At 33.7% G+C, this 18,161-nt stretch overlaps 1 protein-coding gene across 1 annotated transcript in view; it reads left to right on the forward strand.

Annotated features, from left to right (window-relative positions):
• The first annotated feature begins 631 nt into the window (after nt 1–631).
• Nucleotides 632–18,161, forward strand: part of stai (stathmin) — a 578,970-nt gene continuing 561,440 nt past the window's right edge. Inside the window, exons 1-2 of the mRNA XM_075293926.1 lie at nt 632–1,028; nt 15,002–15,115. Of these exons, the coding sequence (XP_075150041.1) occupies nt 15,046–15,115 (70 nt within the window). The 5' untranslated portion in view covers nt 632–1,028; nt 15,002–15,045. The remainder of the gene's footprint in view (nt 1,029–15,001; nt 15,116–18,161) is intronic.

Below are 18,161 nucleotides of genomic sequence, written 5' to 3' on the forward strand. Positions count from 1 at the left end.
AGTTCGAAATTGCAAAAATGTCTTTAACGACTTATAAAGTTCAAGATGGCAGCATTTGTGGTAAAATGTACAAATTTGAAGAAATTTTGAACTATTTTGTGGGTAATACGAATTTATTACATTGTTAGCCTATTTGTATATAATTTTTGTTCCCTTTTTAGTTTATTCAACTAACATATAAAAATAATTAAAGTGATGAAACATTTGTCATATTGGAGAAATTTTACACAAAACATAATTTCCGTCCCTTTTTAAATGTAGACTTTTCAGACAAAAGTTTTTTTCTCCTTAAAATATACTCTCCTGCTCCAAAATACAAAAAAACAAACAAAGTCGCCCACTGTGCAGCTTTGAAGTAAAGCTATATTGAGCCGAAGCATATGTCGCCCGTGTGAATTGTTCATGTGTGTATTCGTCTCGTTTTCATCGGCACAAAAACTACTTTTTCGATTTTCTCTGTTTATGTTTTGTGTTATGGCGTTTTTGTTCTTGTTGTTGCTTTGCAGATGTTTTGTTTCCCTTACTACGCCGTGCACTACCAACAACAACAAACACGATCGTAATTGTTTGTATATGAACATCGCGGCTTTTAATATGAGAGAATTTGCAAAGCTCTTGTGTTGCCAAATCGGGATCATACCGTTGTCGGACGCTGTGGAATAAACAACGATCATCGCGATTCATATTCGTATTGTGACAGGCAGTTAAAATTAATTGTAGTGCACATAAAATTGTTACCGAAAAAAAAGGGTTTAAGAAATATTCAAGAGTTAAAAAAGAAACAACTAAAAATTTAAAAAAAAAAACGTGAAACTATCAATAAAGGGCTCTTGAGAATTTCCTAGCGAATTCGTGAACAAGGGTTGATCGCTGTAAAAAAGGAGTTACAAAAATTACATATTTTATATATTTGTATTGTAAATCTCGGAATATATACAAAAAAAGTTATTCAAACCTTATTAAATACTCTTTAAGTGTTAGTGCAATTTTCACTCATTTTGTGGATTATTTTACATAAACTTTTTGTGGTGGGTTTTTGATGTTTTCTAATTATTGCCTTTCTTGCATTTGTGTACTTATAATTTCAATATTTCTGTATGTATTACAAGATTGCAAGAATTTCTTGTATTTATTTATGTTTTTTTTACATTGTCTCGTTATCAACTCTCTTCAACGGAGAGAGTTCATAAAAGGTCCAGTTGGTTTGGTTGTGTGCGAGTGTGTTGCCCTTTGTTTGTAACCTTGCTGTTTTGTGTTTCTCGGTGTTTTTTTCTCTCCGTACTAGCTGAAGAGTGTAGGGATGTCATATATAGATTTCAGATTTACAAAAGTGAACCCTCTAGGGCTCTATTTTAGTAGAGTAAATCTACGTCTTAAATCTACTTTAGTACAAGTGGTCCAATTGGTCCAATTTTTTGGCGATTCTAAGCACAAAATGTCATATACCAATTTGTGTCGTAAAGACCTATTTTCGGAGTTACAGGCCCGTCAAGTTTTCATTATTGGATTTAGTATCCATCGCACGTAATCATCCTAAAAGTTATTTATTTAGAATAACATGGACCTGGAGAGTGCCTGGGTTCGCGTTAGCGAACTTTGGACTTTGTCTAAAGGAGAAAGTCGCAAACCCCGGCTGAAGGCTGGCCACCTATCCTCTTTGGGTTCGCGTTAGCCCACTTTGGACTCTGTCTATAGGAGAAAGTCTCAAACCCCGGCTGAAGGCTGGCCAACTGTCCTCTTTGGGTTCGCGTTAGCCCACTTTGGACCCTGTCCATAGGAGAAAGTCTCATACCCTGGCCGAAGCCTGGCCACCTATACATCAATTTCAAGGACCGGTATTTCAAAACTATGCTCTTCCGACAAAATTTCTACTTAATATTTTCTGTTTGAAAACCCCCAAAAAAAAAACTATTTCATTCATTTCATGAAAAATTTCTGTCAGAATTAATAAAAATATAAAGGAAAATACTGATACAACACAAAATCGACAAATTTTTTACTTAACATTTTTGTTTTAAAACCCATTCTCCTACAATCCAAAAAAAATTTTGTTTGTTTTTAACAACTTTTGCTAACGTAGATTTGTTCCAAATAATATTTTTTGGGTACACGGACGAAAAAGACTGTTTTTCATATGTTTGGGTGTAAAAATTATATGTTTGGAACTCAAATTTTTTAACACAATATTTTAAGTGCAAGCATATAATGTTCATAAACTAGCTTAACATGTTTGGAACATATTATATTTGGGACATAAAATGTTTGTAAATATAATATGCTTAGATGCAAACAAATATTAATTTGGAAATAACCTATAAACATATATGTGTTTTGAAAGAGAGACCTACAGAGTATGCTGCAAGTAAAATAATGGAAGTAACCAATTGCCGCCTTAAACATATATCCACTCAAAGAAAATTTCATTAAAATTTTTTACTACCAGCGTATGCCCTAAGGTGAAACATAATATGTTTGAACAATACAAACAATATTTGGTTTGGACCAATCCTGAAAATATATATGCTTGAAGCAAAATGTTTTTGGGGTATATGTTACAGAAGCGAATTTTTTTTGAGGGTGTAAGTATGGCTGCATTTTGTAATAAATTTATATGAAAATTATACATTATTTAGTATAAATGGTGTATTTTGAATAGAAAATTAACTAAAAATATTGCTGAAAACGTCTAGTTTTCGAAATATGGGCCTCCGATTTTTTTCTAGTTTTTTGATATAAATTAAAGAGTGTTATGATCAACTTACTTGTGTATAATCAAAAAATATTTAAATAATGATTGAAAGATTTTGCTATTTTGGGCTTAGTTTTCAAGATATAGGCGATGTAAAGACTTTAATTATGTTATAGATTTTTTTGAAATTTTTAAATTTTCTTAAAAAAATGATTTCTTGAAATGAAAGAGTGAAAGTTAATATTAAAAAAAGTGTTGCAAACAATTTTTTCAAACAAATGAGAAAAGTGCCGTATGCGAAAATTTTTGTCAAAAAAGTCGTGCGATTTTTGTGAAAAAATTGTAAATTTTTTATGGAATGAATGAGAGTGAACGTGCATTTTTTTAAGAAAGCACTGCGACGAAAATTTTTAATTTTTCTTTTCAAATGGAAGAGAGTGGAAAACATATTTTTGTTTAAAAGCGGCGCAGTCGAAACTTTTGTATTTAGAATCGAAAAGCCTACACGCTGGTCAAAATTGTATCAGTCGAACAACTTAAGCTAAAAATTTTAACGATTTCAAACAAAAAACTTCATAAACATGCACTCAAAACAAAAAAAAAAAAAGAAGAAATTACTTGGACCCTTCACTAACACCCCCAAAAAAAAAATCGCTTCTCTAACATATGCTCCAAACATATTTTGCAGGAAGTACATATATTATTGGATACTGCCGAAACCGTAATATGTTTGTTTTATGTGAACATAATATAGTTTGGAAGAATTTTGAAGCCAAAAATATTATATGCTTGGAAGAATTTTCCCCAAAAGAAGATTGTGCTCATTCCCTCACATAATTTGCTTCTATTAGAGGCCTCGCAAGCCAAATCTGGGGATCGGTTTATATGGGGTCTATATATAATTATGAGCCGATGTGGACCAATTTTTGCATGCTTGTTAGAGACCATATACTAACACCATGTATCAAATTTCAGCCGGATCTGATGAAATTAGCTCCCCTTAGAAGCTCCGCAAGCCAAATCGGGGATTCGGTTTATATGGGGGCTATATATACAGTATGTCAAGAAAGTGTTTTGACAATAGGATAAAACTTATGTTTTGTTCCAAAATTAAATATAATTTAATTTTAAAAAATATTTTATTATGTATTTTGCAAAGTATACATATTTTTTTTTTCTCAAAACGAATTAACAACTCGATTTTTACTTCAATTATTTCTGGTATTTGAAATATTTGGCAATGTCAAAAGACTTTCTTGACATACTGTAATTATGGACCGATGTGAACCAATTTTTGCTTGGTTGTTAGAGACCATATACTAACACCATGTACCAAATTTCAGCCGGATCCGATGAAGTTTGCTTCTCTTAGAGGATCCTCAAGCCAAATTTGGGGGTCCGTTTATATGGGGGCTATACGTAAAACTGGACGGTCCACTTTTACGTATAGCCCCCATATAAACGGACCCCCAAATTTGGATTGCGATCAATCTAAGAGAAGCAAAATTCATCCGATCCGGCTGAAATTTGGTACATCGTGTTAGTATATGGTCTCTAACAACCATGCAAAAATTTGTCCACATTGGTCTATAATTATATATAGCCCCCATATAAACCGATCCCCCGATTTGGCTTGCGAGGCCTCTAAGAGAAGCACATTTCATCCGATGCGGCTGAAATTTGGTACATGGTGTTTTATTATATGGTCTCTAACAACCATGCAAAAATTGGTCCACATCGGTCCATAATTATATATAGCTCCCATATAAACCGATCCCCCGATTTGGCTTGCGAGGCCTCTAAAAGAAGCAAATTTCATCCGATCCGGCTGAAATTTGATACATGGTGTTAGTAAAGGGTGATTTGTTAAGAGCTTGATAACTTTTAAAAAAAAAAAACGCATAAAATTTGCAAAATCTCATCGGTTCTTTATTTGAAACGTTAGATTGGTCCATGACATTTACTTTTTGAAGATAATTTCATTTAAATGTTGACCGCGGCTGCGTCTTAGGTGGTCCATTCGGAAAGTCCAATTTTGGGCAACTTTTTCGAGCATTTCGGCCGGAATAGCCCGAATTTCTTCGGAAATGTTGTCTTCCAAAGCTGGAATAGTTGCTGGCTTATTTCTGTAGACTTTAGACTTGACGTAGCCCCAAAAAAAACAGGCTAAAGGCGTCAAATCGCATGATCTTGGTGGCCAACTTACCGGTCCATTTCTTGAGATGAATTGTTCTCCGAAGTTTTCCCTCAAAATGGCCATAGAATCGCGAGCTGTGTGGCATGTAGCGCCATCTTGTTGAAACCACATGTCAACCAAGTTCAGTTCTTCCATTTTTGGCAACAAAAAGTTTGTTAGCATCGAACGATAGCGATCGCCATTCACCGTAACGTTGCGTCCAACAGCATCTTTGAAAAAATACGGTCCAATGATTCCACCAGCGTACAAACCACACCAAACAGTGCATTTTTCGGGATGCATGGGCAGTTCTTGAACGGCTTCTGGTTGCTCTTCACTCCAAATGCGGCAATTTTGCTTATTTACGTAGCCATTCAACCAGAAATGAGCCTCATCGCTGAACAAAATTTGTCGATAAAAAAGCGGATTTTCTGCCAACTTTTCTAGGGCCCATTCACTGAAAATTCGACGTTGTGGCAGATCGTTCGTCTATTCATGATGAAATGTCAAAGCATACTGAGCATCTTTCTCTTTGACACCATGTCTGAAATCCCACGTGATCTGTCAAATACTAATGCATGAAAATCCTAACCTCAAAAGAATCACCCTTTAATATGTTTGGAAGAATTTTGAAGCCAAAAATATTATATGCTTGGAAGAATTTTCCCCAAAAGAAGATTGTGCTCATTTCATCACATAATTTTCACTTCCACGAAATTTTTTAGTTCTTGGCACCTTTTTCTGTTATACAAATAATGTTGAAGAAATTAACTTTTATAAATTTTAACTTTCGCCTGGATGGAGAATCGAACTGAGGACCATACAGTTTGTAAGCCAACACACTATCCACTGGGCTACGAAGCTGTTATGGTCATCAATAGACAATTATCGTTATAAGTTATATTTATATAGCATATTTTGCGGCGCCCACGAGCCGATGCAAACAAACCAAAAAATAACATATTTTTTTATTGCAAAAATAACAATTTTGTAACAAAAAACTTCGTGGAGTCGAGTATAAACATACATAAATAATAAATTGCACGGTACGTAGAGAGCCAGAATTGAAATATGGGGATCGCTTATATGGGGGCTATATAAAATTATGAACTTGATATGGAGCAATTTTTGTGTGATTGTGGATCGATTTATCTGAGGGCTATATATAACTATAGACCGATATGGATCTAGTTAGACATGGTTGTTAACGGGCATATACTAGCACAATGTACCAAATTTCAACTGACTCGGATGAAATTTGCTCCTCCAAGTGGCTCCAAAACCAAATCTCGGGATCGGTTTATATGGGGGCTATATATGATTATGGACTGATATGGACCACTTTTGGCATGGTTGTTAAATATCATATACTACCACCACACCGAAAGAATTTTCTTCGTAAAAAGAACGAAAAATTTCGTTAAAAGTACGAAATTTGTCATTGTTTTACAACCAAAGAAACTTTTCATTAAAAGTACGAAATATTTCGTACTTTTTACGAAGAAAAGTTCTTCCAAAATTTTCGTAGTTTGTATGAAAAAAATTCGTACTTTTTATGAAGAATCTTCGTACTTGTTATAGAAAATCTTCGTACTTTTTATGAAACAATTTCGTTCTTTTTATGAAAATGTTTCGTACTTTTTATGAAAAATTTTCGTAGTTTTTATGAAATATGTTCGTACTTTTTATGAAAAACTTTCGTACTTTTTTCTGAAAAATGTTCGAACTTTTAGGAAAAAAATTTATAGTCGAAAGTGCATTTGGTTGTAGTTGCAAGTGTGAAAAATGACATCACTACTTTACATCTTAAGGTTTTGAATAATTTTTAGTTTTATTGCTTCACTTTTATTCATAGCGCGCTATCACCCAAATGAGAAGTAGCATAGACTTGCATAAAAAAATAGAATAAAGGAATACACTCAAGCACATTATAAAAGACAATTTAATGCCGCGAACGGAAATTTTACAACTTCAATGAAACTTCTTCGTTATTTCAAAGAAAATGTTTCGTACTTTTTATGAAGAAATTTTAACGCAGAATGTTTCATAAAATATTCGTAAAAACTTCTTCACAAAATTCATGAAATGTGAAGAAAGTTTCGTTAAAAGTACGAACTTTTTACGAAGAAAAGTTAATGTAGAATGTTTCGTAGAAGTTTCGTATATTCGTAAAATGTTCTTCGTAAAATTTACGAAAATGAATGAAAATTTCGTTATTTTAATGAAGAATTCAGGAAGAATAGTTAATGAAGAATTCTTCGTAAAATTAACGAAGAGAATTCTTTCGGTGCACGTACCAAATTTAAACCAGATCGGATGAATTTTGCTTCTCCAAAAGGCACCGGAGGTCAAGTCTGGGGATCGGTTTATATGGAGGCTATATATAACAATGGACTGATATGAACCAATTCCTGCATGGTTGTTGGATACCATACACTAACATCACGTACCAAATTTCAACAGAATCGGTTGAATTTTGCTCTTCCAAGAGGCTCCGGAGGTCACATCTGGTGATCGGTTTATATGCACAAAAAAAATTTTTTTGTCTGATTCAATATCCAAATTAATTGATCCAATTAATTTTTTAATTGAAATGTCTTCAATCACGAAAATGATAGTATCAATCACAGTTTTAATTGGGCATAGAAAAAAATCTTGATTAAAAAATTAATTGATTTTTTCAGCAAAATTCAATTAATTTTTTAATTGATTCAATTAAAAATTTAATTGATGTTGATTGCAAACCGCAATTAATTTATTAATTAAAAAAGGTAACTATTTTTAATTACTTAGTTAGATTGGCTTAGAGTTTTTATTTGGATTAACAAATGAATGTTTGAAATACATTTTTAATTAAAAAAGTAAAAAAAAAATCAGCACTTTTTTAACTGAATTAGTCTTCCGAATTTGATTAAAAAGTTAATTGTATCAATTAATTTTTTAATTAAACATTTTAAAAATTTCAATCATTGACTTAATTAACTTAATGTTTCTATCATGATTAAAAGTTAATTGTATCCATTAATTTATTAATTGAAAAAATTTTCAACTTCAATTAACTTTTTAATTGGAAATATTTTGGTGATATTTTTTTCTGTGTGGGCGCTATATATAATTATGGACCGATGTGAACCAATTTTTGCCTGGTCATTAGATACCATATACTTACACCATGTACAAATTTCAGCCGGATCGAATGAAATTTGCTTCTCTTAGAGGCTTCGCAAGCCAAATCGGGGATTCGGTTTATATGGGGGCTATATATAATTATGAACCGATGTGGACCAATTTTTGCTTGGTTGTCAGAGACCATATACTAACACCATGTACCAAATTTCAGCCGGATCGGATGAAATTTGCTTCTCTTAGAGGATCCCCAAGCCAAATTTGGGGGTCCGTTTATATTATATTCAGTCCATTGTGATACCACAGAGAGAAGTTCACCACTGTGGTATCACAATGGACTGAATAGTCTAAGTGAGCTTGATACATCGGGCTGCCACATAACCTAACCTAACCTAACCTAACCTATATGGGGGCCATACGTAAAAGTGGACCGATATGCCCCATTTGCAATACCATCCGACCGATCAATAACAACTACTTGTGCCAAGTTTCAAGTCGATAGCTTGTTTCGTTCGGAAGTTAGCGTGATTTCAACAGACGGACGGAAATTCTCAGATCGAATTTCACCACGGCCCAGAATATATATATATACTTTATGGGGTCTCAGAGTAATATTTCGATATGTTACAAACGGAATGACAAAGCTAATATACCCCCATCCTATGGTGGAGGGTATAAAAATTGTGCCCATAATACCAAAATTATAAACAAAACACATGTCCACACATACATAAAATGCTGCTCTCAAGGCGAAAACAAATGCTGTTTTTTTTCAAATGTCTATTCTCTTGGTTCCGAATGTCTATTCTCTTTACTCCAAATATCCATTGTAATATTCAAATTAAATAATATTTAGACTTAAGCATATAAAATTTTTGGCCTTATCATAAAATAGTTTTCCGAAACAACATACAAGCGGTTTCACAGAAATTGCTCTCTTTTGATTCTCTCGCTGTGTTATGTTGATATCTTTCGTCAACCCTCCCGGTTTCCATCTCTATTTCTTTCTCTATACTCGCTCTCTGAATAAAATATCAAAACATCTAACAGGTTGGCTGATAAGTCCCCGGTCTAACAAAGAAAAACACATTTTTTTTTGTCAAAATTCGTTTTTATTATTCAATATAGTTCACTTCAAGAGCGATACAACGATTATAACGACCTTCCAATTTTTTGATACCATTTTGGTAGTACTCTTTCGGTTTTGCCTCAAAATAGGTCTCAGTTTCGGCGATCACCTCTTCCTTGCAGCATTTTTCCCTGCGAGCATCCTTTTGAGGGCTGAGAACAAGAAAAACGCTGGTGGCCAGATCTGGAGAATACGGTGGGTGGGGAAGCATTTCGAAACCCAATTCATGAATTTTTGCCATCGTTGTCAATGACTTGTGGCACGGTGCGTTGTCTTGGTGGAACAGCACTTTTTTCTTATTCATATGGGGCCGTTTTGCCGCGATTTCACAATAGTCACTGTTGATGGGTTTTCCCTTCTCAAGATAATCGATAAAAATTATTCCATGCGCATCCCAAAAAACAGAGGCCATTACTTTGCCAGCGGACTTTTGAGTCTTTCCACGCTTCTGAGACGGATCACCGATCGCTGTCCACTTAGCCGACTGTCGATTGGACTCAGGAGTGTAGTGATGGAGCCATGTTTCATCCATTGTCACATATCGACGGAAAAACTCGGGTGTATTACGAATTAACAGCTGCAAACACCACTCAGAATCATCAACACGTTGTTATTTTTGGTCAAATGTGAGCTCGCGCGGCACCCATTTTGCACAGAGCTTTCGCATATCCAAATATTGATGAATGATATGACCAACATGTTCCTTTGATATCTTTAAGGCCTCTGCTATCTCGATCTACTTCATTTTACGGTCATTCAAAATCAGTTTGTGGATTTTTTTGATGTTTTCGTCGGTAACCACCTCTTTCGGGCGTCCACTGCGTTCACCGCCCTCCGTGCTCATTTCACCACGCTTGAATTTTGCATACCAATCAATTATTGTTGATTTCCCTGGGGCAGAGTCCGGAAACTCATTATCAAGCCAAGTTTTTGCTTCCACCGTATTTTTTCCCTTCAGAAAACAGTATTTTATCAAAACACGAAATTCCTTTTTTCCATTTTTTTCACAATAACAAAAGCTGCTTCACAAAAGGCACTCTATCTCACAAACTAATTGACTTACAGACGTCAAATTTTGACACGAATCATTTGAAGGTTGGTACTATATAAAAATAATATGCATTTAATACTAGCGACGCCATCTATGTGTCAGACCGGGGACTTATAAGCCAACCTGTTATATGTTTACTCGAAATTTGTAAATTTGTATATGTTTACATTCACACATACTATTTTTATGAAACATTCATGGCCCAAACATAATATATTCTAACATATTACGAGTAACATATGTGTCCCACACATTTAGTGTTAGTTTAGGAGCATTACATGTTTGTACTTAAATATATTGTGTTTTTAACATTGTGTCCGAAACACATTTTGTTTATATCGGAACATATGCAAAACATATTTTTCTAACAGTGAAGGATTTTGGTATTGATTCCTGGCCACAGATACTGCTTCTTCAAATAGACAGTTTTTAGGGAGCTATGTAGGTTTAAAATTTAGGACCAATAAAATTAAAATTAGGACATAGATTCCATAGATCACGTGCAAACCTCTATGCCATTTTAAAAATCCAAATTATAACAGATACCTTAAAGTAAAAAAATGTTTTCTTAATTCCAAAAAAAAAAAACTTTAAATCAAAGATGCAAAAAAAAGTTTTTTTTTGAAGCATTTCATAAAATTATTTTAAAGAAATTTTCTCCTGCACCGAAAAAGTGAACTGTTTTATAGGAAGAATGAACTACCTCGCACGAAAATTGAACTAAATTTTGCTCCACATTTTGAGATTTCCACAAAGCGTTCTTAAAACCAGGAAATTTTAATGCCCTGTTGTACATTTTAACTGAAGTTCACGAAATGACATCCTCTCATAGAAGAAACAATTAACTTAAAGTAAAGAAGAAAATCATTGGCGCCAAATCATGACCATTTTAACTATACAGTAGTTTATTCTTACTATTTTTGGGAATCGTAGGAAAATCTTCTTTTGCTTTAGTTCATATTGAAGTTATGTGTACGGTCATTGAACTTTATGCCCACGTTGAGTTCATAAAATTTTTGAGACATACTTAAAAAAGTAAGATTTCATTATGCTGTAGAAAATTTCGATAAAAATAATAAAATTTAACTACTAGCAAATAAATTTTTTCCAATAAAAACAAGTTTAGTTTTATTTATTGTAATTTTAATTATAATAAATATAGAAATAAATAAATAAATAAATAAAAACAAGTTAAATTTAGAGTTAATTTAACTACGGAATTTTTTTTTCTGTGTTTTTAGACAAAATAGCTGGTGATTCCGAACAGTCCGGTAGAATGATATTTTGTGGTTTTTCTATAGTCGCATACGAGAAAATTTGTCTCGATTCCATACCCTGATACGGCGTTGAATAGACTGTTGTTCACAATAAATATAATGCATAATCTACAAACAGTTGAAAAAGCTACCAAATATGTTTATACCTTTGCCCAAAAAGGTATAAAAGTTCGAAATTTATCAATCTTTATATCGCTAGGAAAATATGTATGTTTACCAGAGTTACAGTTGATAATTTCATCAGAGTGGCATAGAAAGTGTCATTTGCAATAAAAGGTGGCACAAAAATGTAAGAAGTATGGTGGCACACAAATTGAAAAAATGGCAAGTTTGGTGAGATTTTTTTAATGCCCGTATTTTGTATTGAAAACAAGTAAGGAAATTCTAAAGTCGGGCGGGACCGACTATATTATACCCTGCACCACTTTGTAGACCTAAATTTTCGATACCATATCGCATCCGTAAAATGTGTTGGGGGCTATATACAATAAAGGTTTGTCGCAAATACATATGTACATTTAAATATCACTTGATCTGGACAGAATTTGATAGACTTCTACAAAATCTATAGACTCAAAATTTAAGTCGGCTAATGCGCTAGGGTGAAACACAATGATAGTAAAAAAAGATGGGAAAGATTTAAATATGTAGCAATTTTAAGGAAACTTCACAAACTTTTATTTATGATTTATCGCTCGATATATATGTATTAGAAGTTTAGAAAAATTAGAGTAATTTTTACAACTTTTCGACTAAGCAGAAGCGATTTTAAAAGGGAAATGTTTGTATTTTGACCATTTTTGTCGAAATCAGAAAAACATATATATGGGAGCTATACCTACACCTGAACCGATTTCAACCAAATTTGGCACGCATAGCAACAATGCTTATTATACTCCCTGTGCAAAATTTCGCAGTAAAAAATTGGCTTCTGTGGTCATATGAGTGTAAATCGGGCGAAAGCTATGTATGGGAGCTATATCTCAATCTGAACCGATTTCAATCAAATTTGGCACACTTGACTACACTACTAGTTGTACTCCTAGTGCAAAATTTCAATCAAATTGGGCCAAACCTCTGGCTTCTAGGACCATATTTGTCCATATCGGGCGAAAGAAATATATGGGAGCTATATCTGAATCTGAACCGATTTCAACCAAATTTGGCACGCATGACAACACTACTAATTGTACTTCTAGTGCAAAATTTCAACCAAATTGGGCCAAAACTCTGGCTTCTAGGACCATATTAGTCAATATCGGGCGAAAGATATATATGGGAGCTATATCTAAATCTGAACCGATTTCAATAAAATTTAGCACACTTGACTACACTACTAATTGTACTCCATGTGCAAAATTTCAACCAAATTGGGCCTAAACTCTGGCTTCTGGGGACATATAAGTCCATATCGGGCAAAATATATATATGGGAGCTATCTGAACCGATTTCAATCAAATTTTTCACTATAGTACCAATTGTACTCCTCGTGCAAACTTTAAAGCAAATCGGGATAAAACTCTGGCTTCTGGATCCATATAAGTGCATATCGGGCGAAAGATATATATGGGAGCTATATCTAAATCTGAACCGATTTCTTCCAAAATAGGGTTCTATTCTGACCCCAAACAGGAACATGTGCCAAATTTGAAGTCGATTGAACTTAAACTGCGACCTAGACTTTGATTACAAAAATGTGTTCACAGACAGACGGACGGACGGACGGACGGACGGACGGACATGGTTATATCGACTCAGGGAACCACCCCGAGCGTTATTGCCAAAGACGCCATGGGTCTATCTCTTCTCCTTCTGGGTGTTACAAACATATGCACTAACTTATAATACCCTGTTCCACAGTGTGGCGCAGGGTATAAAAATATATTTTTTTGAAGGAATCGGTGTTCGTGTGAATTTAAGCGTTAAGTTAATTTAAGTGATGGATTTTCTTTTAGATTACAAAATTAATTAAATCAATTAATTTTGTAATCGAATATTTTTGTATATTTATTGTGTATTTTAATTGTGATAGCATTGTTCTTATTTATAACATCTAAAATTGTTAAACAAACGCAATAACAAAATTGTATCAGACCCCTTCGAATAGCCTCCATGGCACGTGTCACTTCCATGATGGAGATTCTAAAATACCCTGCCCCCGTTAGGTACCAGTCAAAGTGGTCTCACGTCTTGTAGTTTGCGGCCGACTTTGTGAGTCCGGCAATAAAAACGTTGACGTGACACGCATACCTTGACCATAAACTTTACGTATTGCGTTCTTGCTGTTGGACAATGCCAATGGATAAATATGGTGGACATGATGAAAATGATGGACATTGGTGCATTAAATGAATTGGTGCTCCTTCCACTTTCTTCTAGGTGGAAACTGTAAACTTTACTAAACGAATAGCAAATACATGTTATCATCCTTGCTGCTCCCTTACCTAACAACTCCTCCTTGCGGATTTTTTTAGATCTTCTTCTTGTTTTCTTTTCTTGAATAAGAACACAAGAACAGAAGTCAGTCACGCTATTTAAAAGGCAATTAAATTAAGGACAAAAATTACAAAACACGTAAATACAATACCCTCCATGAAATTTGGTGGTATTTTAGTGTGGGATGAGTTTTACGCCGTCTCTCTCTCTCTCTGTATTGCTGTTGTCTCTCATTATTAATGACTTTTATACGACATGGATGGAGCCATTCGTCTGGTATGATTGGGAGGCTCATAATTAATGTTTCATTTATTTTTGGCTAACATTTTATGATAGGAAAGTAGCCGGCTTGTAGGATATACACTGAAAAAAATATTTACGTGGTATTAAAGATTACGCAACCTAAATTTTGGGATGCACAATTTACACAATATTAAGGACAAATTTCCTTAAAATAATTAAATTTTTAATAAAAAGAAAGTTTATAATAATTTCTTTAAATTTTCTTATTAAATTTAGCACACAATGTTTTGGAAATATGCGTTCCTCTGTTAAAGTCATATGTCCTTGCAATAAGGAAGATATTCCTTAAAGTAAAAAAAAACATTAGTGATTTAAAGAAACCGTCCCTAAATTAACAGAAATATTAAATTATTTGATTTAAGACAGAAATGCTTCAAATATATTCCAAGACTTATTTTGAGGAATTTTTTCTTTGATTTAAAGTTTTCTTAGATATAAACTTTGGAGTATCTGTTATACCTTGGATTTTTAATCTGGCATTTGTTTGTACCTGAACAGCTTTATTAATATACCACAAAAAAAATCCATAAAAGGGATCTGTATCCTAATTTTAATTTTATTGATCCTAGATTTAAAAATGTCTTTATTTAAAAAAAACCGCATCTTTGGCTCACAATCAATGCCAGAATCCTTAAGGGTAGGTCAAATTCCTTGAATCCAAGTAAACTTTTTTTGAGTGTATCCTGGAGTTTTTTATTCTTGGCAAATGATTCATTTTGTCTAGTCTATATCATTTTATTTGGAATTTACTTTGCATATTCTCATTGGTGAATTATGGATAATTCTTAATTACATTTTCGTTTTATTTTTACAGATTTTATTATCATCCAAGAACAAACGCTCATCCAAATTATCAAAATGGTTCAACCAGGTGAAAATGCTGTTGCATCTCCAGTCGTCGATCAAAGCGAAATGGAATCAAAAGAAGGTAAGTCTTTTTGACATGATTCTAACAAAATTTTAATTGGCATAATGATGTATGCAGTTAGAGAAACATTTTTGAAGGGAAAATGTTATGATTAAGTCTGATGTTACAGACAAAACATAGGCCATTGCGATACAATAGATAGTGCATTTCTTTCTTATCAAGGAAAAACTAATTGATGAGACCCAACCCATTTAATTAGGAGAGCTACGTTAATAGTTAACACACTGAAAAAAATATTTACGTGATATTAAAGATTACGCAACCTAAATTTTAGGATGCGAAATTTACAAAATATTGAGGACAAATTTCTTTAAAATAATTAAATTTTTATTAAAATAAAGTTTATAATCTTTGCTTCAAATGTTTTTTTTATTAAATTTAAGACACAAATTTTGTACATTTGCATCCCTCCGTTAAAGTCGCATGTCTTTGAACTATGGCTAAATTTCTTTTTGATTTAAAGAAATTGTCCTTAAATTAACTGAAATATTGAAACTTTAGATTTAAGATAAAATCGCTTCAAATATAGTCTACAACTTATTTTGAGGATTTAGCGTCTTTGGTTTAAGGGTTTTTTTTTTTGAATTAATAAAAAAAAATTTTTCTTTGAAGTATCCGTAATAATTTGGATTTTTAAACTGGCATTTGTTTGTTCGTGAGTACCTTTATTAATAAACCGCGAAAAGAGAATGAAAATTTGATAAATGAGATCTGTATTCTAATTTTAATTTTATTGGTCCTAGATTTAAAGCCAGATAGGTCGCTAAAAAATGTCTTTTTTTAAAGAAGCCGCATCTTTGGCTCGGAATCAATACCAAAATCCTTAAGGGAAGGTCAAAATCTTTGGATCCAAGTAAACTTTTTTTAAGTGCAGTGTTGCACAAAGGCTTTAATAAAACACTGTAAACAGCAAACGCGACTGAGAAATGCGAGATTTTTTTGACCTTCTGGAAAAGTTCATAAAAGATTTCTATTGTGATATACTTTCTTCAAGGGAAAATGTCATGATTAAGACTGATGTCCCTTACAAGGCACTATGGCTCAAATCGCGATTTTAGCAACAAAAAGAAATTATGATATTATTAGCGTAACCCGGCCCGCTTCACTACGCCTCCCGAAGCATATTTTCGTTAACTTATTCAACCATATCCTTCGATCTGAAAACTAATTCGATGTACAACGGACCGGCTTAACAAACGTCGGGTATGGGGTGTTCCCTTTCAATCAATTTTTTGTTTTTTAATTGTTCTGTATTCAAATCGTTGGACAATCTTCTACATTTCCTGTGAATTCCAAGTGTGGTTTGTCAAGGGGAGCTATACTTCTCCTCAACATACCGTCCAATAAATCGGGAAAGGTAAAAGTACTTAAAAATGGACCATAGTAACACTAGTTAACGTGTTGGACACGGAGAACATGCCTTTCCCAAACATATACCGGAAAATGAAGTACCCTCTACGTTGTATGTCAACTTCAAAGTCTGCCAGAAGCCTGTGGAAAAATCATAAAATTATGTACCGAGTTCCCATTTATCGACAATCCTTCACTTTCTATTTTCAAAAAATCGGACAAAAGGAACCCCCCTCCTTCGCTCCTCCCCTACAAGATATCGTAAATTCACGTACCCTATATTCATTTCACAAACTACCCAACTTCACTATTCCCGTTACCCAACCAGACATCGAGAAATCATGTACCCTATATAAATTCAATCATCTTCTCTCAATTCCATGTAAATCGGAGAAGGTTAGATTTTGGCTCTATTTTTTGTAAAGAGACGTCACTTTCTCTGCAAATTCCAAGAAAATCTGTAAACTTTCCTTCAAGTTTCATAGTGTGGGGCAAGGAGAAGGTTCCCGTCCAAATAGCCAAAAATCAAGGACACCATATTGATTTCATAACCTTCCCCTACGGTCTTTGTAAATTTCAAGTAAACTTGCGAATTCTAGAGGGGGAGATCCCCTTCCCGTCCCAATATCGAAAAATTATATAGCGTATGTTATATGGTGTAGACGTCCCAGAAAATCTCAAGCAAATTATAAGCCTATTTTTAAACAGCGGGGGAAGGGGAGGCCCCTCTTCCCTTCCGAATATCAAAAAATCAAATATCCATTATAATAATATAACCTATCCCGCAACCTCTGTAAATTTCAAGTAAATTGGAAAAGTTTAATTATTTCACGGTATGTACTGGAGGAGAAATGAGATCTCCCTGTGCTCTTTAATTTTTCCCCGACCAAATATTAAAAAATCATATACCCCATATAAATTTCATAATCTCCCCCAAGTTCTCCATAAAATTTCAGTTAGTCGACAAATTTTAGTTTTTTCACTGTAAAAAAAAGTCGGAGGGGGGCCTCTCCCCTCCTCGACCAAATATCGAAAAATAAAATAACTGTTCTTTGCCTAGACGTCCCCTTCAACCTTCCCTGAAAATTTAAAGTAAATCGGATAATTTTCTTCCAATTTTCAAAAAGTCGGGGAGGGGGAGGTCCCACTTCCCGTCCAAATATGAAAAGATCAGGTACCCCATAATAAATTCATAACCTCACGGCGTGTTCTCTGTAAATACAGTGTACTCGCGGTAAAGCTAACTAATTAAATCCAAGAGAGTTCACGTTAGCAAACTTCAGCGAATTTCATAACAAAATATAGTCATAATCGGGAGTTTTACACGTTCTAGCGTAATAGTCTTTTATTTTTGTTATTAGTAATTTTAAAAACTTAATTTAATTTCATGATTGGAAAAATATCAGTGGTTATGGAATTATAAAGCAATTTAAATTAATAATTAAAATTCACGAAAAAAAACAAACTAGATCTCTAAAAGATTCGGTAAGTGTATTTGAAATTGTATTTGGCATTGCAAATCAGTCAGTTTCATGTCAGTTAGATGTTTTTCAACGTTACGGAGTGGTTGGTATAAGAAAAAGCGTGTTCACGTTATGCGGTGTTCACGTTACCGCGAGTGCACCGTATCAAGTAAATCAGAGAATCTTTGTTTTTTTTACTGTACTTTAAACAAAAGTCGTATAAAGGGGTGGTC

The sequence above is a fragment of the Haematobia irritans genome, chromosome 2 (assembly GCF_050003625.1).
Source record: "Haematobia irritans isolate KBUSLIRL chromosome 2, ASM5000362v1, whole genome shotgun sequence".
Taxonomy (NCBI): domain Eukaryota; kingdom Metazoa; phylum Arthropoda; class Insecta; order Diptera; family Muscidae; genus Haematobia; species Haematobia irritans.